The sequence below is a fragment of the Sinocyclocheilus rhinocerous genome, unplaced genomic scaffold (genome assembly GCF_001515625.1).
Source record: "Sinocyclocheilus rhinocerous isolate Xijiao unplaced genomic scaffold, SAMN03320098_v1.1 scaffold650, whole genome shotgun sequence".
Taxonomy (NCBI): Eukaryota; Metazoa; Chordata; class Actinopteri; order Cypriniformes; family Cyprinidae; genus Sinocyclocheilus; species Sinocyclocheilus rhinocerous.
Window position 1 is genome coordinate 514,839 of NW_015638019.1, and position 18,125 is coordinate 532,963.

At 37.9% G+C, this 18,125-nt stretch overlaps 1 protein-coding gene across 1 annotated transcript in view; it reads left to right on the top strand.

The window, feature by feature from the left end:
- Window positions 1–4,234: 4,234 nt before the first annotated feature.
- LOC107749356 (rho-related GTP-binding protein RhoQ) overlaps window positions 4,235–18,125 on the top strand; it is a 26,562-nt gene continuing 12,671 nt past the window's right edge. The window contains exons 1-2 of the mRNA XM_016564477.1: window positions 4,235–4,845; window positions 5,406–5,464. Of these exons, the coding sequence (XP_016419963.1) occupies window positions 4,704–4,845; window positions 5,406–5,464 (201 nt within the window). The 5' untranslated portion in view covers window positions 4,235–4,703. The remainder of the gene's footprint in view (window positions 4,846–5,405; window positions 5,465–18,125) is intronic.

The following is an 18,125-nucleotide window of genomic DNA, read 5'->3' on the forward strand; positions in this document are numbered from 1 at the left end:
CACCGCATGCCACTGAGAACAGTGTAGTTTTACCGAGCAAACAGCAGAAACGGCGAGAAAGACGGTGGCAGCTGCCACGAATTCTGGCAGCTGCCTTTGACTCCAAGAACTATGGCAATTGATACATAAAAATTTATAATAATTATAATAATAATACAACTGTGGGAACTTTGCATCATCATTTTAAAAAACACCACCGCACGCCACTGAGTACAGTGTAGTTTTACCGAGCAAACAGCAGAAACGGCGAGAAAGACCGCGGCAGCTGCCAGAAACGACTAGTGGCAGCTGCCACGAACTCTGGCAGCTGCCGTGGCATCTGGGGATACCACCGGAAGTGGCGCTGCAACCTGCCGCTGCCAGAGAGAGCGGCAGTCCCTGCTGCAAGAAAGCTTATCAATTGCACGTGTTTTCAAGCCTTGCCAATGTAAACATTCAAACAAGTTTAAAGCATTCAAGCACAAGATCTGAAAGAACTCAACTGAGTGCTTGCACGCCATGTTCGGTGCTCACAGATCCGCGTCTCAAAAACAGTGTGCAAACACTGAACCGAGCTCTCTATTAGTTGAGAAAGAAATCGGATGTGTATCATTATATTGGATGTATTGTCCCTTAAAGTGACCGCGCCTAATTTACTAACTGCTGTCGGTGTCCTTAATGTTAATCCAAGAAATTAAAGTGGTCATATTACGTTGCTAAAAAGAACATTATTTGGTGTAATGCAATGTTTTTACGCAGATTAAGTTTAAAAAAAACATTATTTTCCACATACTGTACATTATTGTTGCTTCTCTTTGCCCTGCTGTTCTGAAACGCGCCGATTTTTACAAAGCTCAACGTTCTGAAAAGCATGGTGTGCTCTGATTGGCCAGCTATCCTGTGCATTGTGATTGGCTGAATACCTTAAGTGTGTGACGGAAATGTTACGCCCCTTACCATATTTGGAAACACACAGTCACCACGGCACAGCGGCGGCAGCAACAATACTACAGCAAAAATTAAACGTTACGCCTTCTTTCTTTGCGTAAACATTTGGGAGGTGTTATGCACATAGATATGTATAGATGCCCTATTCGACCATATATGGTGATTTTGGGAAGAAGACGGGGTGTAAATGCACGTATGCACAATCTTTCTCTGACTGGGATTTATAAAAGGATTTTTGCACAGGTTCTGGCGTACGAATGGTTTTATAAATCTGAAAACTTTTGTGCGTACGCAAAATCTAGTTTTTCAGCGTACGTACACTTTTAGAATGAAATCTACGGAGAGTTTTATAAATGAGACCCCTGGTGAGTGATTGTCTCTCATTTAAAAGGGGTCATATGATGCGATTTCATGTTTTCCTTTGTCGTTGGAGTGTTACAAGCTGTTTGTGCATATATATAAGATCCATAAGGGCGCAAAGATTAAAGTCTTAAACCCAAAGAGATATTCTTTCTAAAAGTTAAGACTCATCCACACCTTCCTAAAAGGCCTCATTAAAACACGCCCATCTATGCACTGTGTTTCTATGGGCCGCGATACGTAAGCCATCCGCCATTTTTGGAACGGTCTGCGAACCTTTGAGCACGTTGACTGTTATGGAAGGCCGTAAAGACAAATACTTCTTTTGACGTTACGTGCTCAAAGGTTTGCAGACCGTTTTGGTCTTTTGGTTTGGTTTTGGCTTATGTATCGCGGCCCATAGAAACACAGTGCAGATGGGCGTGTTTTTTCTCATAAGATGAGATCTGCACTTCAGTTTAAAGATGAATTATTGTGCACCTATAGCACTCCTCACTGTCAATAAAAGAGGAAAAGTGATCAAGCGCATTTACTACAAAGATGTCTAACTGATGAAGCGCGTTGATGGGTGCGATCTCGCTCTCACTCATACTCTGGTCGATGCGTGCGGTCGATGCGTGCTCTTCCTGGAGAAATGCCCATATAAGGAGTTCCACCCTCGTTTACGTCATTAAGAGCCACAATCGAAAAAAACTTTCCGAAACTTGTACGAACCCCGAAGTACGATTTTTGGCACATAAATACTCCGTCATACGTCCTAAATGTTTTTTGAAACTTTGTCCATGCTTAGCATGAGATTCCAACTCTTTAACAATGTAAACAACTCTGAATGCATGAAACAGCATTGTGCCCCCCTTTAATGACAGTCGGCAGCATGTTTAGTAGCTACTGTCCCTTTAAGAGCTGCAAGCGTTTCTCTCTCAACTGTTTACTTTCATTTTAGACATAGCCAACTGTATATGTAAACCTTGTGTGTTTTTGACAGTATTAGACGCGAAATCAATCAGACGCGAAAGACAACTTAGTCCAATAATCAGGCGCTTTTTGACAGGCTCTCAGTGTGAGAGCGCTTCATGAGTACGCGAATGAAATGTTTAACCGGTATTGCTTTAAAGCAGATGGAAATAATGTAGTTTTGTGATTGCGCGTAAGTGCAGTGTCCCGTGAGAGTTACTCTACCGCTGAGCCACCACTGATGTGAATGCATGTGGCGTTGTACAGTATATTGAGACGGAGGGAGGTGCCAGAACTGCAGCTGATAGAATGAGCGCTGTAGCACGATACAACGATATTTCTTCAAAAGCAGAGGGTGGAGACATTTTAATCGTCCACGATCAAAAATCGTCATATCGCACACCCCTAAATCAATCAAGTAGGGCCTATAATCAATCTCACACACACAAACAAGCACAACGAAATCACTTCACACTATTAAGCGGCTGTGTTATGAACATGCAAAGCTGTATCGCAGGCGTGCTACAGAGGTAAATTTATTCATAGCACAGACCAGTTTTTCGTAGCACGGTGCGACATATAGCCTATGTCGCACTGTACAGCCCTGCTCACTGCTCTTTACTGAATTACTTTGTAGTTTTAACAATAATTAATTTGTATTTAATTTATATAATTAATTATTAAATTTATTCAATTTAATTTATACAGTGAAGACTATGAAATTTTACATTTGATTATTCAGTTTCTGTATCTGGAGTCGGACACCTACAAACTTGAACAAACTTAAACGGTGTTATTTATTCGTGCTATTTACACAATTTCAAACAGGCCCCACGGTTACAACCAGCACCAGGGCCCTGCAAATTCAGCTATGGCCCTGGATGGATACGCTTTATTTTGCTTCAAAATCTTTATCACCATTCACCGCCATTATAATACTTAGAAGAGCTAGGACATTTTTAATATATATATCTCCGATTGTATGTGTCTGAAAGAAGAAATTCATATACATCTAGGATGGCTTGCTTGAGGGTGAGAAAATTATGAAGTAATTTTCATTTTTTGGTTAACTATTCCTTTATCAGCCGAGTGCCATTGTAAAAGCAATTGTAAAAATCTTGTTCATTAATTGCTAAATAAATGGTAAATATAGTTTTTTTTTCTGGTAGCCTATTTTTTCTTTCACTTATTTTCTTCAATACATTTTCAACACAAAAAATATATATAAATGTAACTAAGTAGGCTACTCTGACGAGAGAATCTGCACAGACACAGTGATGGCAAAGCGAATCACGCCCACACAAATCCATATACACAGAGCACAGACGCACACACGCGCTCACAAGGTATGAGGTAATTTTTTGGTCACGTGACTCCTGCAGTAGCTGTCAAAGTGATACAGCAGCGCATCCTTGACCAGCCTGCCCGCTTCCAGCTGATTGGACTGCGATCAGGTGTTAGGGATCATCTAGAAAGTGCAGAAACGAAAAATGACTCTTACTTGTGATACCAACATATTATGAACTTATGTAGAAGAATACTAGCTGCTAGCTAATGAAAAGTGTACCGGGCAAATTATAGTCAAGTCCAGGTTTCATCAAAGAATTGCTGTCATATGAATCCATTGTTAAAATATAATGCAGCAAAACAACTGTAATGTTAAGGCGGTTAATAACAGTTTATATCATGTTTAATCTAAAACCCAATAATTTAAGCCTTAAATGATTTTGTATCATAAAGGACACAGACATTTGAAGATAGTGGATGACAGTGAGTGATGGGCCTAATTTCTGATAATCAGTATTAAGAAGTGAATCTCTACAAACACTTTATTACTGCAAATGTATTATTTGAGCCCGTATATGTTTGGAAAATAGCAATAAAGCATAATTTTCTTCATAATAAAATCATAATAAAAGTGCTTTTATTTTCCCGCTCTTTAATGGTTAATTAGTCTTTGTCTGACTCCCTCAGATCCACAAGATACTGACTGGTATTTGCTTAACGGTTGGTTGATTCAGACACTAAACAACGATAACCAATCTTTATACTTGATCCCTTGATCCAGAGTTATTACCCCGCCTATGTCGCAAGTCAATCCGTGTTGGGCTCAAGAGTCAGAGGAGGTGATACTGGGGTTGGAAAGTAGGGAAAGTGGGACACCGGTGAGGGCGTGTGGTGTTGAGCATGCGGCTTTAAGGTTGATGTCTTGGCAACGCGAAGTTTGTCGCTTGCTCCCATCTCATCAGAAGCGGCACGCTCTCGACGTGTGCCAGTATTAAGAGGGGAAAACCCCAGTCAATGCCAAATTTGGGAAGCGGGGTGGAGGAAATGGCATTTCAGCTGTTTTTGCAGCCCGAGCGCGGCACTGCTGCTGGTGGTGACGCCTGAATGGAGCTTTAATAACGCGGGATATATCTCTAGCAGCTGAAGATGGTGAATTCAAGTGTTTTATTATCGTCATGGCAAACGGAACCGGCAGCATCATGTTGAAATGCGTGGTCGTCGGCGACGGCGCCGTTGGAAAAACTTGTCTGCTGATGAGCTATGCCAACGACGCCTTTCCAGAGGAATATGTGCCCACTGTCTTTGATCATTATGCAGGTAAATATGCCATTATATTACTGCGACATAATGAATATGAATCAATATTTTAGTGTCCGTTTGATGGATAAATGTATTTAACATTAATTTAGCGGTTTTCACAAGACCTCAGAGTGACTTGCATTGTATTGCGCTTGTGTTTCTATAATGGAAACCACCTGTGGGCTGAGGATGCAACTGGTGCACATCAGCATCCTTGTGGCACGATTCATCTCCCTTTCACTTAATCAGAAATAAACAAAACTAATTTGCTTTCCTCTTTCATTTGATCAGAAGTAAATAAACTCTGATTGAGAACCTTGGTCAGAAATAAACTATTTTGCATCCCTCTTTCACAGAAGTAAATAAAACTAAATTGAGTAGCCCACCTCTTTCACCTATAGACTGCATCCCTCTTTCACTTGATCAGAGTTACATACTAATTTACATTATTATTTCACCTGTTCAGAAATGACTAAAACATGACCAACTGCTTTCTTAATCTAAATGCTAGCGCATTTAATCATGTAGGATAATTTCAGTCCCATATTTAAACTAATAATTTGTGATTTTGTTTTCAGTGAGTGTGACGGTTGGGGGAAAACAGTACCTGCTGGGGCTGTATGACACTGCGGGTCAGGTAGGGTTAAACCATTCCTCTCTCATTGGCCTGAGGCCTTTTCATTAGCAATAGTAACTCGATCGATTCAGGTAAAGTACGCAGTGGCCTGTTCAGATGCGTTCTGAGTCTTTTTGGCATTATATGCATGTGATTTAAAGAGATGGTTCATCCAGAAAGGTAATTTGACATAATTTACTTCACTTCATGTCATTCCAAACCTGTATGACTTTCTTCTGTGGAATGCAAAATCTGAAGTTGGCAGGGTGATAGTATGATTTGTATAAAAAAGGATGCTATGAAAAGCTGTCTGTCCCCAAATTCTGTTTAACTTCTTTAACGTTCCACAGAATGAAGAAAGTCATATGAGTCACAAAGTCTTGTAAATCAGCATGAGTGTGAGTGTTAGATTACAGATGTTTCTCATTAATCACTAAGCCACTGCCAAACTCAACAGGTGAGTACACACTAGCGTCTCTCAGAGGAAAGCTAAACATGTGAAGCAGTTGGAATGCAACAGCAATCTGAAATTTTTCCTTCCTCCGTTTTAACCATGTTGTTGAAATTGATCATGAAAGAAGATCTTAAGTTGCCATACATCCCTTGAACACTTCTTCCCAGAGATAGTCTAGTCTTGAAGAATAAGTATCTGGAGGTTTAACATTATAAATGGGAAGTTTAAAACTTGTGACCTGAAAGGCAAAAGCTGTGTCTGAAATCTCTCTGAATTGGTACTTCTTTGATGTATCTGAATGCACTAATCTGGATGTACTAGATTTGTCATGTCTTGTTGTGACCTACTGCGTCAGTTCTGTTGCTTCACTGCTATTCACAAATCCTCTCCCATGGCATTATTGGATAGTAAAGTCCATTAGATGTTTTTCAGAATATTTCCAGAAGTAGTAGGTCACCTTTTATGAATAATTTAAAGGGGTCATATGATGCGATTTCATTTTTTCCTTTCTACACACTACTTTTTTCACATACTGTTTTTTGCCTAGTAGGGAAGTATGCATATTCGGATGCAGCCAATGTTTAGACTTTGAGTATGTGTTGTATGTCAGGCTGTCTCTTAAGGTTGTTCTCACAACACCAAACTATGTGTTGGTACATGTATGAATCTACCAAACGAGTAGCTGTAAATGTAGACTGAACTCTGAGCTTGATGCCTTCTCGCCCAAGGCCAATAATTCAAAAGTGGTATTGGGTGGAACTGTTAAAAAAATCTGAAAGCTGAATATCTGTCAGCACTCATAGTCTTTGATCGCTGATGATTTATTTATTCTATGGATTTAATGTCTAGTGAAACTTTCTTTGCCCTTTTGTTTGAACAGTTGAAGTTCAGTTAACATTCCACGCAGTTCCAATAAAGACAAGTGCGTAAGTTTAATTCAGATATGATATAGAAAGCTGTATCCTCATATTTTCAATGCTGTTTGAATGATGATCATGAAACACAAAAAAATGATTGCCAGGACTTCAGGACATACCAAATCCATGAAATCCACTTTGAAGTTCTTAGTTCTTAAACATAGTAGTGCATCTGACACGGTTGGCTTTTTCCATTGAGCGTCATCCTTTAAAAAGACAAAGAATGCGAGTAGTGGGCCAGATGTGTGGAAGTATCACTGAGGGCCAAGAAGTGGGATTAAGTTTCAAGGCAGTTCAAACACAAAAAACACTCCCCACGTTCACCCTTTTCTCTACAGCTGGCACCAGTTAGTACCGTACAGAAACCATGACCGATCACTTGATCAAGAGTATTCATTTAGCTGAAGAACTGGAAAGAGGGTTAAATGCAAAGCTGATGTTCAGTGTGGTATAGTACAGACTTAAAGCAGTTCACCCAAAAATGAAAAAAAAAAATGTTTTAGAAACCTGGATGACTGACTTTCTTCTGTGAAACAAAAAAAAGTTTATTAGTTATTGTTTATAGTGCAATGGCCAAGCAGATTTTCTCTGTCCAATGAAAGTGAATGGTGTTAAGCAGAATTTCGAGTGAATAACAACTTTTATATTTGTTAGTTCCTCACACAAAGCTACCAAATGGACACTCTAAATGTAGTGCAGAGTCATATGGACTACTGCCATCGGCGATGGACGATGGCATCATCTATCGGCCCAACCCTAGTGTGGAGTCATATGGACCAGTTTTATGATGTTTTATAGCGCTGTTATGGTCATTTTTGGAGCTTGAGCAGCCCCTGGTCCCTATTCATTTTGATGCTAAAGAAATTATGACAGAAGTTTCATTTTTGGGTGAGCTATTCCTTATAAGGCACTTGAAAAGCAAAGGAAATTGTGAACCATGCAGTTTCAAGGTTTAAGCATTAAGATATTGTTGAAAGAACCCAGATAGGAAAAGCATGTCTTGGGCTGGAAATAACCCCCAAATGCTGGTTAGCAGCTTCTAGGAAGAATCTGGAAAGAGTATAAGGCTTTTTTTTTGATCATGGTGTTTTTTTTTCTGTACATACTCTGGGTCAATTAAAGTACACACAAAAGCAAGATACATGAAGTAAGATCAGAATCACCTCCACATTACATTGTGTTTACCAGAATCTGATACTTAAAGCTGCAGTCCGTAACTTTTGGCTCTCTAGCGGTTAATAAACAGAACGGCGAACATCTTGCAGAAGAACATTGTAGCCGGAGCTACTTCTCTCTGTTTATGTCTATGACGAATCACACAGGTACTGGGCTACTCCGCAGCGGTTCCACCAGTACCAGTCCAAATATAAAAACTTATTATAGGTGTACTGTAGTGATTCAGGATAAGCCAAAAACATGGTTTGGAAAATGGATTCATGATGTACTTGCTTATTATATTAATTTTGTAAATTTTTAACACAAAAGTTACGGACTGCAGCTTTAAGGTCAGGCATCGGATACTTGTAAAATTAAAATTTCAATTCCGCCTATCAATTCCTGTGTGCGCATCTTTTTTTTTTAGGTGGCGAAAAGGGGCTGTTAAAAATGTATTTGTCTTTGAATCATTCATTCAAGAGATTCATTCAAAAACACTGATTCATCCAGTAATGAAACAAGTAAATATTGAGTAAGTCATTGAATCATTCCATTCATAAATTCCATGAGATTTTGTTTAGTTGTCTAATATTTTTTCTTTGGAATTGTAAGAGAACTACAGCCTCCATTTACAAAAAAAGTCTCAATTTATCCAGAATCGTGCAGCTCTTATCAAGTTTTTATGTAGCCTGCTGATTTTTGTTCATGGTGTTCAGCAGCAATTAATGTTTTTGCAAAAAGAGACACAGAATAAATAGGTTTGATATCTAAATGTTTGACTTCATTTTATTAACCACATTGGAATCGAAACTGGATACCCATTGGATACCCAACCCTATTACCAGGGGACTAAAACTGTAATTTAAAGGCAGTGGGACCTCTTGAAAATAGTTTCAGACCAGTGCCAGATAATTTTGAAGACCAAACTAATCAGCTATTTGCACTTTTAGACATCTCACATCTATCACATCTATTTTTCCAGCCGTACTATTGTGGGTTTGACTGCAATATTCCAATTTATAAATTCCATGTACATTCCCTTCTGTGTGACTAGATAAAGAACCTCATCAGAATTCCCTTTGTATGGCAAAGGGTGACTTGCCCTTTTCAGACATGTGTGTTAATGAGTGTGTGCTCCATAGCCATGTGATTTCAAACCTCACTGGAAGAAGAGAAAGGAGCGACAGTTTTCTGGCACACTTTGTGCAGTAAATAAAGAGTATCAATATTGGAAAAATAGGCAGGTGTTCGTTCTATTTTAGTATGTTAAAAATAGTTTCAAGCGTGTGGTTGCTAAGAAGGAGGCTCATAAGCAGATCCATGTTTGTTGGATTCCTTCACTGGCTGTACGTCTGATTGGTCCTGACATGCTAATTGCCTCAGGAGGAATCGGAGAGTAAGCTGGCTAGTGTCAGTAAAGGGGCAACCTCTCAGATGTTGGCATCTGTCTCACAGCTCCATCGAAACCATCTAATCCTGACCTTTCATCCTCTACTCTCAGTCCTTCAACTTTTTCTTTCTTCACTGAGGTGATGTTTTATCATGGCTTTGAGTTGACAGGCTCTTAATGAGCCTCAGAGAGGGAACTGGGCCCCAGATGTGAAGTACAGCTGCAGTTTGCATTTCTTTTTCAATCCAGGAAACCCTCCCACCCTGGAGTACCCTACTGCTTTTGCCCCTTCTGGGGCTCAGGCTATACCTCATGACCAGGCAGATAACTAGAAGGGATTTTGAACCATAAGAATGTTCGTGTTTTGAAAGTGCTCACATAATGTTCCTTTTATTCTTAACTGCTTTGAATTCTTACTGGAGTTTATTTCTGGAATGAAAAAAGGACATTGAGTTTGAGCCGCACACAAACACACACGTCTTTTATTAGTGAAGACAGGACTGAAAAAGCTCACAATTTGTAGACTGAATTAAATGTTGTCTTATGATAATTAACGTTATCATTTAGCAGACACTTTTATCTCATGTAACTTACAAGCAAAGAAAAGTACAACCAATTTATTATATAGAAGCCAGCAATATTAGCAGTACTGCTGTTAGTAAGCATGTGACTGTATCAACTTTTCATGTTGCGATAATTGCTCAAACTTTTATCACGGTATACGGTATTATCACGATATTGAAATGTTGCCAAAAACAAAAAGTGTTGTCATAAATGCAGTATAACAGGTTTTATAACTTTTCTTATAACAAAAAGAACTGAACATTTAAATTCAAAATGCAATACTCAAAAATGTATTTGTCGTGTCGCGCCGCGCCACATTCAGTGTAGACAGCATCACTGATTATAATGGGTTATATGTCGCACCACACCACGCCACTCATGTCCAGTGTAGACACGATGTTAGTTAAAGCATTAATATTAACAATGAGCAATAGCTATTAGCTACATTTGTTACAGAAGTTGTTATTCTTTGTTAAAAATTACAACTGTTAGTTCACGTTAGCTCGGGTCCATCAAATAATACAGTTACTATTTTTGGTTTTAATAGTGTGTTATTAAATGTTGAAATTAACTAAGATTAATAAATGCTTTAGAATAATTTTTTATTGGCAGTTTGTTAATTAATTAACTAACTAATATTGACTAATGGAGCCTTAATGTAAAAAAAAATATAAAGGCATTTGAGAAATAGTTTTAGTTAACAATAACAACACTGGGTTTTGAATTCCAAGAGTTAACCAGCTATATAAAAGCAACTACAACTGTAACTACAGAAAAGAGACGATGAGGAAAAACTTACTTTCTCATTGTTATGAATTATTTACTTGCAGAACTGGCCATTTCTTAAAGGTTGTTATGGTCTCAGCAGATCAGGTGGGGTATGAAGCAAGTTCCACCACAGTGGAACAGAGAGAGTGAAGGTTCTTGTAAATGAATGTGTCATTGTGATGGTAGCACCAGGCACAGCTCACTCACTGACCTCAGGACCTCAGACCTATAGGAGTGTGGTAAAGCAGGAGGATGCTGTTCCAGAGTCAGTCACGAATGCCAAGTCAGAGCATTGAATTTGATGCTGGCAGTTACAGGGAGCTAATGGGAGTGAGAGTAAACATGCCAGATGCAATCTGGATCTTAGCAGCAGACTGAGACCAATAATGTAACTGAAATTTTGTGGATTCTTACCGAACACATGTCTTAAAGCTGCAGTCCGTAACTTTTGGCTCTCTAGCGGTTAATAAACAGAACGGCGAACATCTTGCAGAAGAACATTGTAGCCGGAGCTACTTCTCTCTGTTTATGTCTATGACGAATCACACAGGTACTGGGCTACTCCGCAGCGGTTCCACCAGTACCAGTCCAAATATAAAAACTTATTATAGGTGTACTGTAGTGATTCAGGATAAGCCAAAAACATGGTTTGGAAAATGGATTCATGATGTACTTGCTTATTATATTAATTTTGTAAATTTTTAACACAAAAGTTACGGACTGCAGCTTTAAGGTCAGGCATCGGATACTTGTAAAATTAAAATTTCAATTCCGCCTATCAATTCCTGTGTGCGCATCTTTTTTTTTTAGGTGGCGAAAAGGGGCTGTTAAAAATGTATTTGTCTTTGAATCATTCATTCAAGAGATTCATTCAAAAACACTGATTCATCCAGTAATGAAACAAGTAAATATTGAGTAAGTCATTGAATCATTCCATTCATAAATTCCATGAGATTTTGTTTAGTTGTCTAATATTTTTTCTTTGGAATTGTAAGAGAACTACAGCCTCCATTTACAAAAAAAGTCTCAATTTATCCAGAATCGTGCAGCTCTTATCAAGTTTTTATGTAGCCTGCTGATTTTTGTTCATGGTGTTCAGCAGCAATTAATGTTTTTGCAAAAAGAGACACAGAATAAATAGGTTTGATATCTAAATGTTTGACTTCATTTTATTAACCACATTGGAATCGAAACTGGATACCCATTGGATACCCAACCCTATTACCAGGGGACTAAAACTGTAATTTAAAGGCAGTGGGACCTCTTGAAAATAGTTTCTAAGTTTGTGTTTCAGTTGTCAAACATTTTAGTTATTTGAAAAAGTGTTTGATAGAAATAAAATGCCTTCAGACCAGTGTTTGAAAGACCAGATAATTTTGAAGACCAAACGAATCAGCTATTTGCACTTTTAGACATCTCACATCTATAATTAAATTTTTTCCAGCCGTACTATTGTGGGTTTGACTGCAATATTCCAATTTATAAATTCCATGTACATTCCCTTCTGTGTGACTAGATAAAGAACCTCATCAGAATTCCCTTTGTATGGCAAAGGGTGACTTGCCCTTTTCAGACATGTGTGTTAATGAGTGTGTGCTCCATAGCCATGTGATTTCAAACCTCACTGGAAGAAGAGAAAGGAGCGACAGTTTTCTGGCACACTTTGTGCAGTAAATAAAGAGTATCAATATTGGAAAAATAGGCAGGTGTTCGTTCTATTTTAGTATGTTAAAAATAGTTTCAAGCCTGTGGTTGCTAAGAAGGAGGCTCATAAGCAGATCCATGTTTGTTGGATTCCTTCACTGGCTGTACGTCTGATTGGTCCTGACATGCTAATTGCCTCAGGAGGAATCGGAGAGTAAGCTGGCTAGTGTCAGTAAAGGGGCAACCTCTCAGATGTTGGCATCTGTCTCACAGCTCCATCGAAACCATCTAATCCTGACCTTTCATCCTCTACTCTCAGTCCTTCAACTTTTTCTTTCTTCACTGAGGTGATGTTTTATCATGGCTTTGAGTTGACAGGCTCTTAATGAGCCTCAGAGAGGGAACTGGGCCCCAGATGTGAAGTACAGCTGCAGTTTGCATTTCTTTTTCAATCCAGGAAACCCTCCCACCCTGGAGTACCCTACTGCTTTTGCCCCTTCTGGGGCTCAGGCTATACCTCATGACCAGGCAGATAACTAGAAGGGATTTTGAACCATAAGAATGTTCGTGTTTTGAAAGTGCTCACATAATGTTCCTTTTATTCTTAACTGCTTTGACTTCTTACTGGAGTTTATTTCTGGAATGAAAAAAGGACATTGAGTTTGAGCCGCACACAAACACACACGTCTTTTATTAGTGAAGACAGGACTGAAAAAGCTCACAATTTGTAGACTGAATTAAATGTTGTCTTATGATAATTAACGTTATCATTTAGCAGACACTTTTATCTCATGTAACTTACAAGCAAAGAAAAGTACAACCAATTTATTATATAGAAGCCAGCAATATTAGCAGTACTGCTGTTAGTAAGCATGTGACTGTATCAACTTTTCATGTTGCGATAATTGCTCAAACTTTTATCACGGTATACGGTATTATCACGATATTGAAATGTTGCCAAAAACAAAAAGTGTTGTCATAAATGCAGTATAACAGGTTTTATAACTTTTCTTATAACAAAAAGAACTGAACATTTAAATTCAAAATGCAATACTCAAAAATGTATTTGTCGTGTCGCGCCGCGCCACATTCAGTGTAGACAGCATCACTGATTATAATGGGTTATATGTCGCACCACACCACGCCACTCATGTCCAGTGTAGACACGATGTTAGTTAAAGCATTAATATTAACAATGAGCAATAGCTATTAGCTACATTTGTTACAGAAGTTGTTATTCTTTGTTAAAAATTACAACTGTTAGTTCACGTTAGCTCGGGTCCATCAAATAATACAGTTACTATTTTTGGTTTTAATAGTGTGTTATTAAATGTTGAAATTAACTAAGATTAATAAATTCTTTAGAATATTTTTTTATTGGCAGTTTGTTAATTAATTAACTAACTAATATTGACTAATGGAGCCTTAATGTAAAAAAAAATATAAAGGCATTTGAGAAATAGTTTTAGTTAACAATAACAACACTGGGTTTTGAATTCCAAGAGTTAACCAGCTATATAAAAGCAACTACAACTGTAACTACAGAAAAGAGACGATGAGGAAAAACTTACTTTCTCATTGTTATGAATTATTTACTTGCAGAACTGGCCATTTCTTAAAGGTTGTTATGGTCTCAGCAGATCAGGTGGGGTATGAAGCAAGTTCCACCACAGTGGAACAGAGAGAGTGAAGGTTCTTGTAAATGAATGTGTCATTGTGATGGTAGCACCAGGCACAGCTCACTCACTGACCTCAGGACCTCAGACCTATAGGAGTGTGGTAAAGCAGGAGGATGCTGTTCCAGAGTCAGTCACGAATGCCAAGTCAGAGCATTGAATTTGATGCTGGCAGTTACAGGGAGCTAATGGGAGTGAGAGTAAACATGCCAGATGCAATCTGGATCTTAGCAGCAGACTGAGACCAATAATGTAACTGAAATTTTGTGGATTCTTACCGAACACATGTGCGCCCACCTCAGGTGTCGTTGTTTGTCTTGGATGGTTAAGAACATGTAGTCCCAGTCCGATTGAGCTCCTGGAGGAAGAGTGAGAGGAAAGACCTGACTGAGCTTCATCTGGGCTAAGTAATCCACCTATGTGTGTGTTTATTCAGGTACCGCACGGCAAGCTTCAATTAATCTGCATCGTCTGAGTAAACACAGCCATGAATTATTCTCTTTGGATAAAGGCACAGGAGCCTCTTTCTTTCTTCTTCTCCTTCACTTCCTCAAGTCACCTTCTTGCTGAATACATTCTGAATATAAAACTTTCTGTAGAAAATCACCCAACCATTTCTTTCTTTTTCAACTTGCATAACTGGGCCTTGTGGTAATTTTAGTTTGCTGTATTTCATTCTCTCCTTCTGATTCCTGTTGTCTTATGTAAGGAATGAGGTGCTAACAGCAAAGAGACTATCAACTGCAGATTGACCCACTTATTTCACTACAGCAAATCCATACAGATAACCTAACACACATTCACAATATTATTTTTATACAGAAGATTGACAAACAAAGAAAGATTTCGGAATGTATAGTTACACACACACACACACACACACACACACATACAGACAAACAGAGTTTAAATCTGATTGAATTAAGAGTGCAGGAAGACATGCATACATGCAGTAAATGGAGAGCAGGGGGGCTCTGGAGATAAATGATTCATAGGAACAGCAGTGTAAAAACACTTTCCTTCTCTCTGTACCATATTGGTCTCTCTCACTCTTTTAACTCATCTCTGTGACTGTGGAAATCTTACAGGAGAACTGTACAGACAGACAGATTGGAATCTGATCTAAAAGACAAGGGGTGAGGGAAGAGAAAAGGGCAAGGCAATTGCACTCTGAGTGATGGATGGATAGATGCCTGCTTTATAGTGTTGTAAATTGTGCTGCAATAAAAGCCAGACACGGTCAACACTGTACGATTTAAACGGAACAGTTTAGCATAAATTTCAATAGATGCTTACTGATGCAGATATGAAATGTATATTATACAATATATAAAATACATACATACATGCATACATACATGCATATATTTACACACACCCAATCAAAAGTTTGGAATTGATAAGATTTTTTTTCTGATAGGAGTTAATACTTTTATTCAACAAGGATGAACTAAATTAATTAAAAGTCACCTTTGACATTTTGTAATGGTACAAAAGATTTCCATTTTTAAAAAATGCATGTTTTTCACGTTTATTCATCAAATAATTCTGAACAAAAAATGTATCACTGTTTACACAAAAATATTAAGCAGCACAACTGTTTTCAATATTGATAAAAATAAGAAATGTTTCTTGATCACAAAATCAGCGTATTAGAATGATTTCTGAAAGATTATGTGACAGTGAAGATTGGAGTACTGGTTGTTGAAAATTCAGCTTTGCCAGCACAGGAATAAATTACATTTTAAAAATTTACAAAAATAGAAAACGGTTATTTTAAATTGTAATAAAATGTCACAATATTCTTGTTTTTACTGTGCTTTTGATTAAATAAATGCAGCCTTTGTGAGAAAAAGAGACTTCTTTCAAAACCATTAAAATATTAAACAAATATAAACAACATTTACACAATAGCCATATATGTTTTAGTACAAAATAGTATTTTTATTTTATATAGTCTTTTATATTCAACTGAAGGACAGAATTGAGAGCAGGAAGTGATGGGGAGGAGAGGTACAGGATCTTGAAATGATTTTAAATGAATTCAAACTCATGTCATCTGTGCTAACCACTGAGCTGTGACTCCAACACACAAACATATTTTAAATATGAGTGTGTGTTAGGGAGAATGAAGGAATATATAGCTCAGATGTCTGTAGCAAGTAAAGGACAGTGACTAGGCATGTCAGTACAGATAACAAACGCCTGATAGTCCTCCTCTATCCCATATCAGATATTTGCTTTTGTAAGAAACAAAAAGGAGAAGGACAGAGGCAGGAGTTGTGTTATACAGTACTATGTGTGGAGCAGAAACTGTGTCCAATTGACTGTATTGTCACTGTGTTCATACTCCAGGAGAAATGCGTGCATTCAGAGGCTGTCTATTGTCAGTGGTATCAGCTGGAGGGAGAGCTGTATGGTAATGACGGCAGCAGGCAGCAGAGAAGGGTGTTTCCAGGTTCACTGCATTAGACTGCTGTCTCGCTTTTTTTCAATTAATGTCCCTCAGCTCTCAAAAGAGCAGGGCGCTCACGCACACACAGGTACACACACACACATACGTTTTCCACAGAAATGTCACATATTTCATTATTAACAAGCTCTGGATCGTGATAATCTGTCACAGGGCGTTTTCAAGGGAATGAAGCACTAATATAAAAACCTATTTAATCAACTGGTTTTCACAAGCCACATTCAAAACGTACCTTAACTTCATTACAAGCCACTAAAGCAGCCTGTTTCAGCTCAGCTGACTTTTTATGCTACAATAGAAACCAATGTTGTGGAAACTACTTAAAATTATGGGAAGCTTGTAGCGTGACAATCTGCAGTTTCAGTGTAATTCTTCTACAATAAACTACTTTTTAATTATAATTTTTTTACATAACTTTATGTACAAATGTACTTTACATACATTTCTATGTGTATGTATAGAAATTATATATATATATATATATATATATATACACACAAGCTTTTATGTATGTATATTATATAAATGTACATATACCAGGTATTTGACAAGGCTGCATTTATTTGATCAAATGTACTGTGAAATATCAATAATATTGCAAAATATTATTACAGTTTAAAATGGTAATTTTCAGTTTTATTACATTTTAAAATGTTTACAACTATTCCTGTGATGGCAAAGCTGATTTTTCAGCAGCCATTATTCTAGTCTTCATGATCCTTGAAGCAGTTATTATTAATACGTTTTAGGTATTATTTTTTTCATATAAAAATTATGTACATTTATACATAAAATGTGGTTAGGGTTATAAAATACATTTATTATATTTTTTATTGTGCGTGTGTGTGTGTGTGTGTGTATATATACATAATGTAGTTAAGGGTGGGGTGTGTAATTTCAGTGCCACTTGCAGCACCAAATGGAATTGTAAAAAAGAATTTCCCCCTTTTTCCATTGTTTGGACAGACAGGTCGTAATTCCCTAAATTCATGCCATTCTTTGATCCAGTGTCACTTGTCAAAATGTTCTGATTTTCACAAAAAGATTCTGTTAGGTGCTGCTAGTTGCTTGACAATTACACATTTCACCTTTAAAGGGGTGGTTGACTGTTTTTTTTCTAGGCTTGATTGTGTTTATGGGGTGCAGTCTAACGTGTTAATGCTTTGTTTAAAAAAAAAAAACGCATTATTTTTCACATAATTTACCTTTATTCCAATTTACCGCTCTGTCTCTTCTCCCATAAACGCGCTGATAATTTCCACCATTTATGAAGCCCCTCCCTCAGAAATACGTGATGGGCTCAGATTGGTTAGCTAGCCCAGTGTTGTGATTGGCTAAACCACCTCTAGCGCACGTCTAAACGTCCCGCCCCTCACCTCAGCAGCATGTGCTCCGGTTGTATTGTAAACAACGGCGTGGTTAATATCGCTTATCAGTTTGAGCCCGATTGAGACGCAGAGGATATTAGTGAAGAGGATTGCGCAGAACCTGTGCAAGCATGGCTTTTAATGGTAGGCCTAAGATTTTTGTTTGTTGTTGTCTCATACTTTTAGATACGCTGTTATTTGTAAATGCTACTGCTTATGTTAGCTTTTAATATACGGTTTTATCCTGATTAAAGCTTTAATACAGTACGGCAAC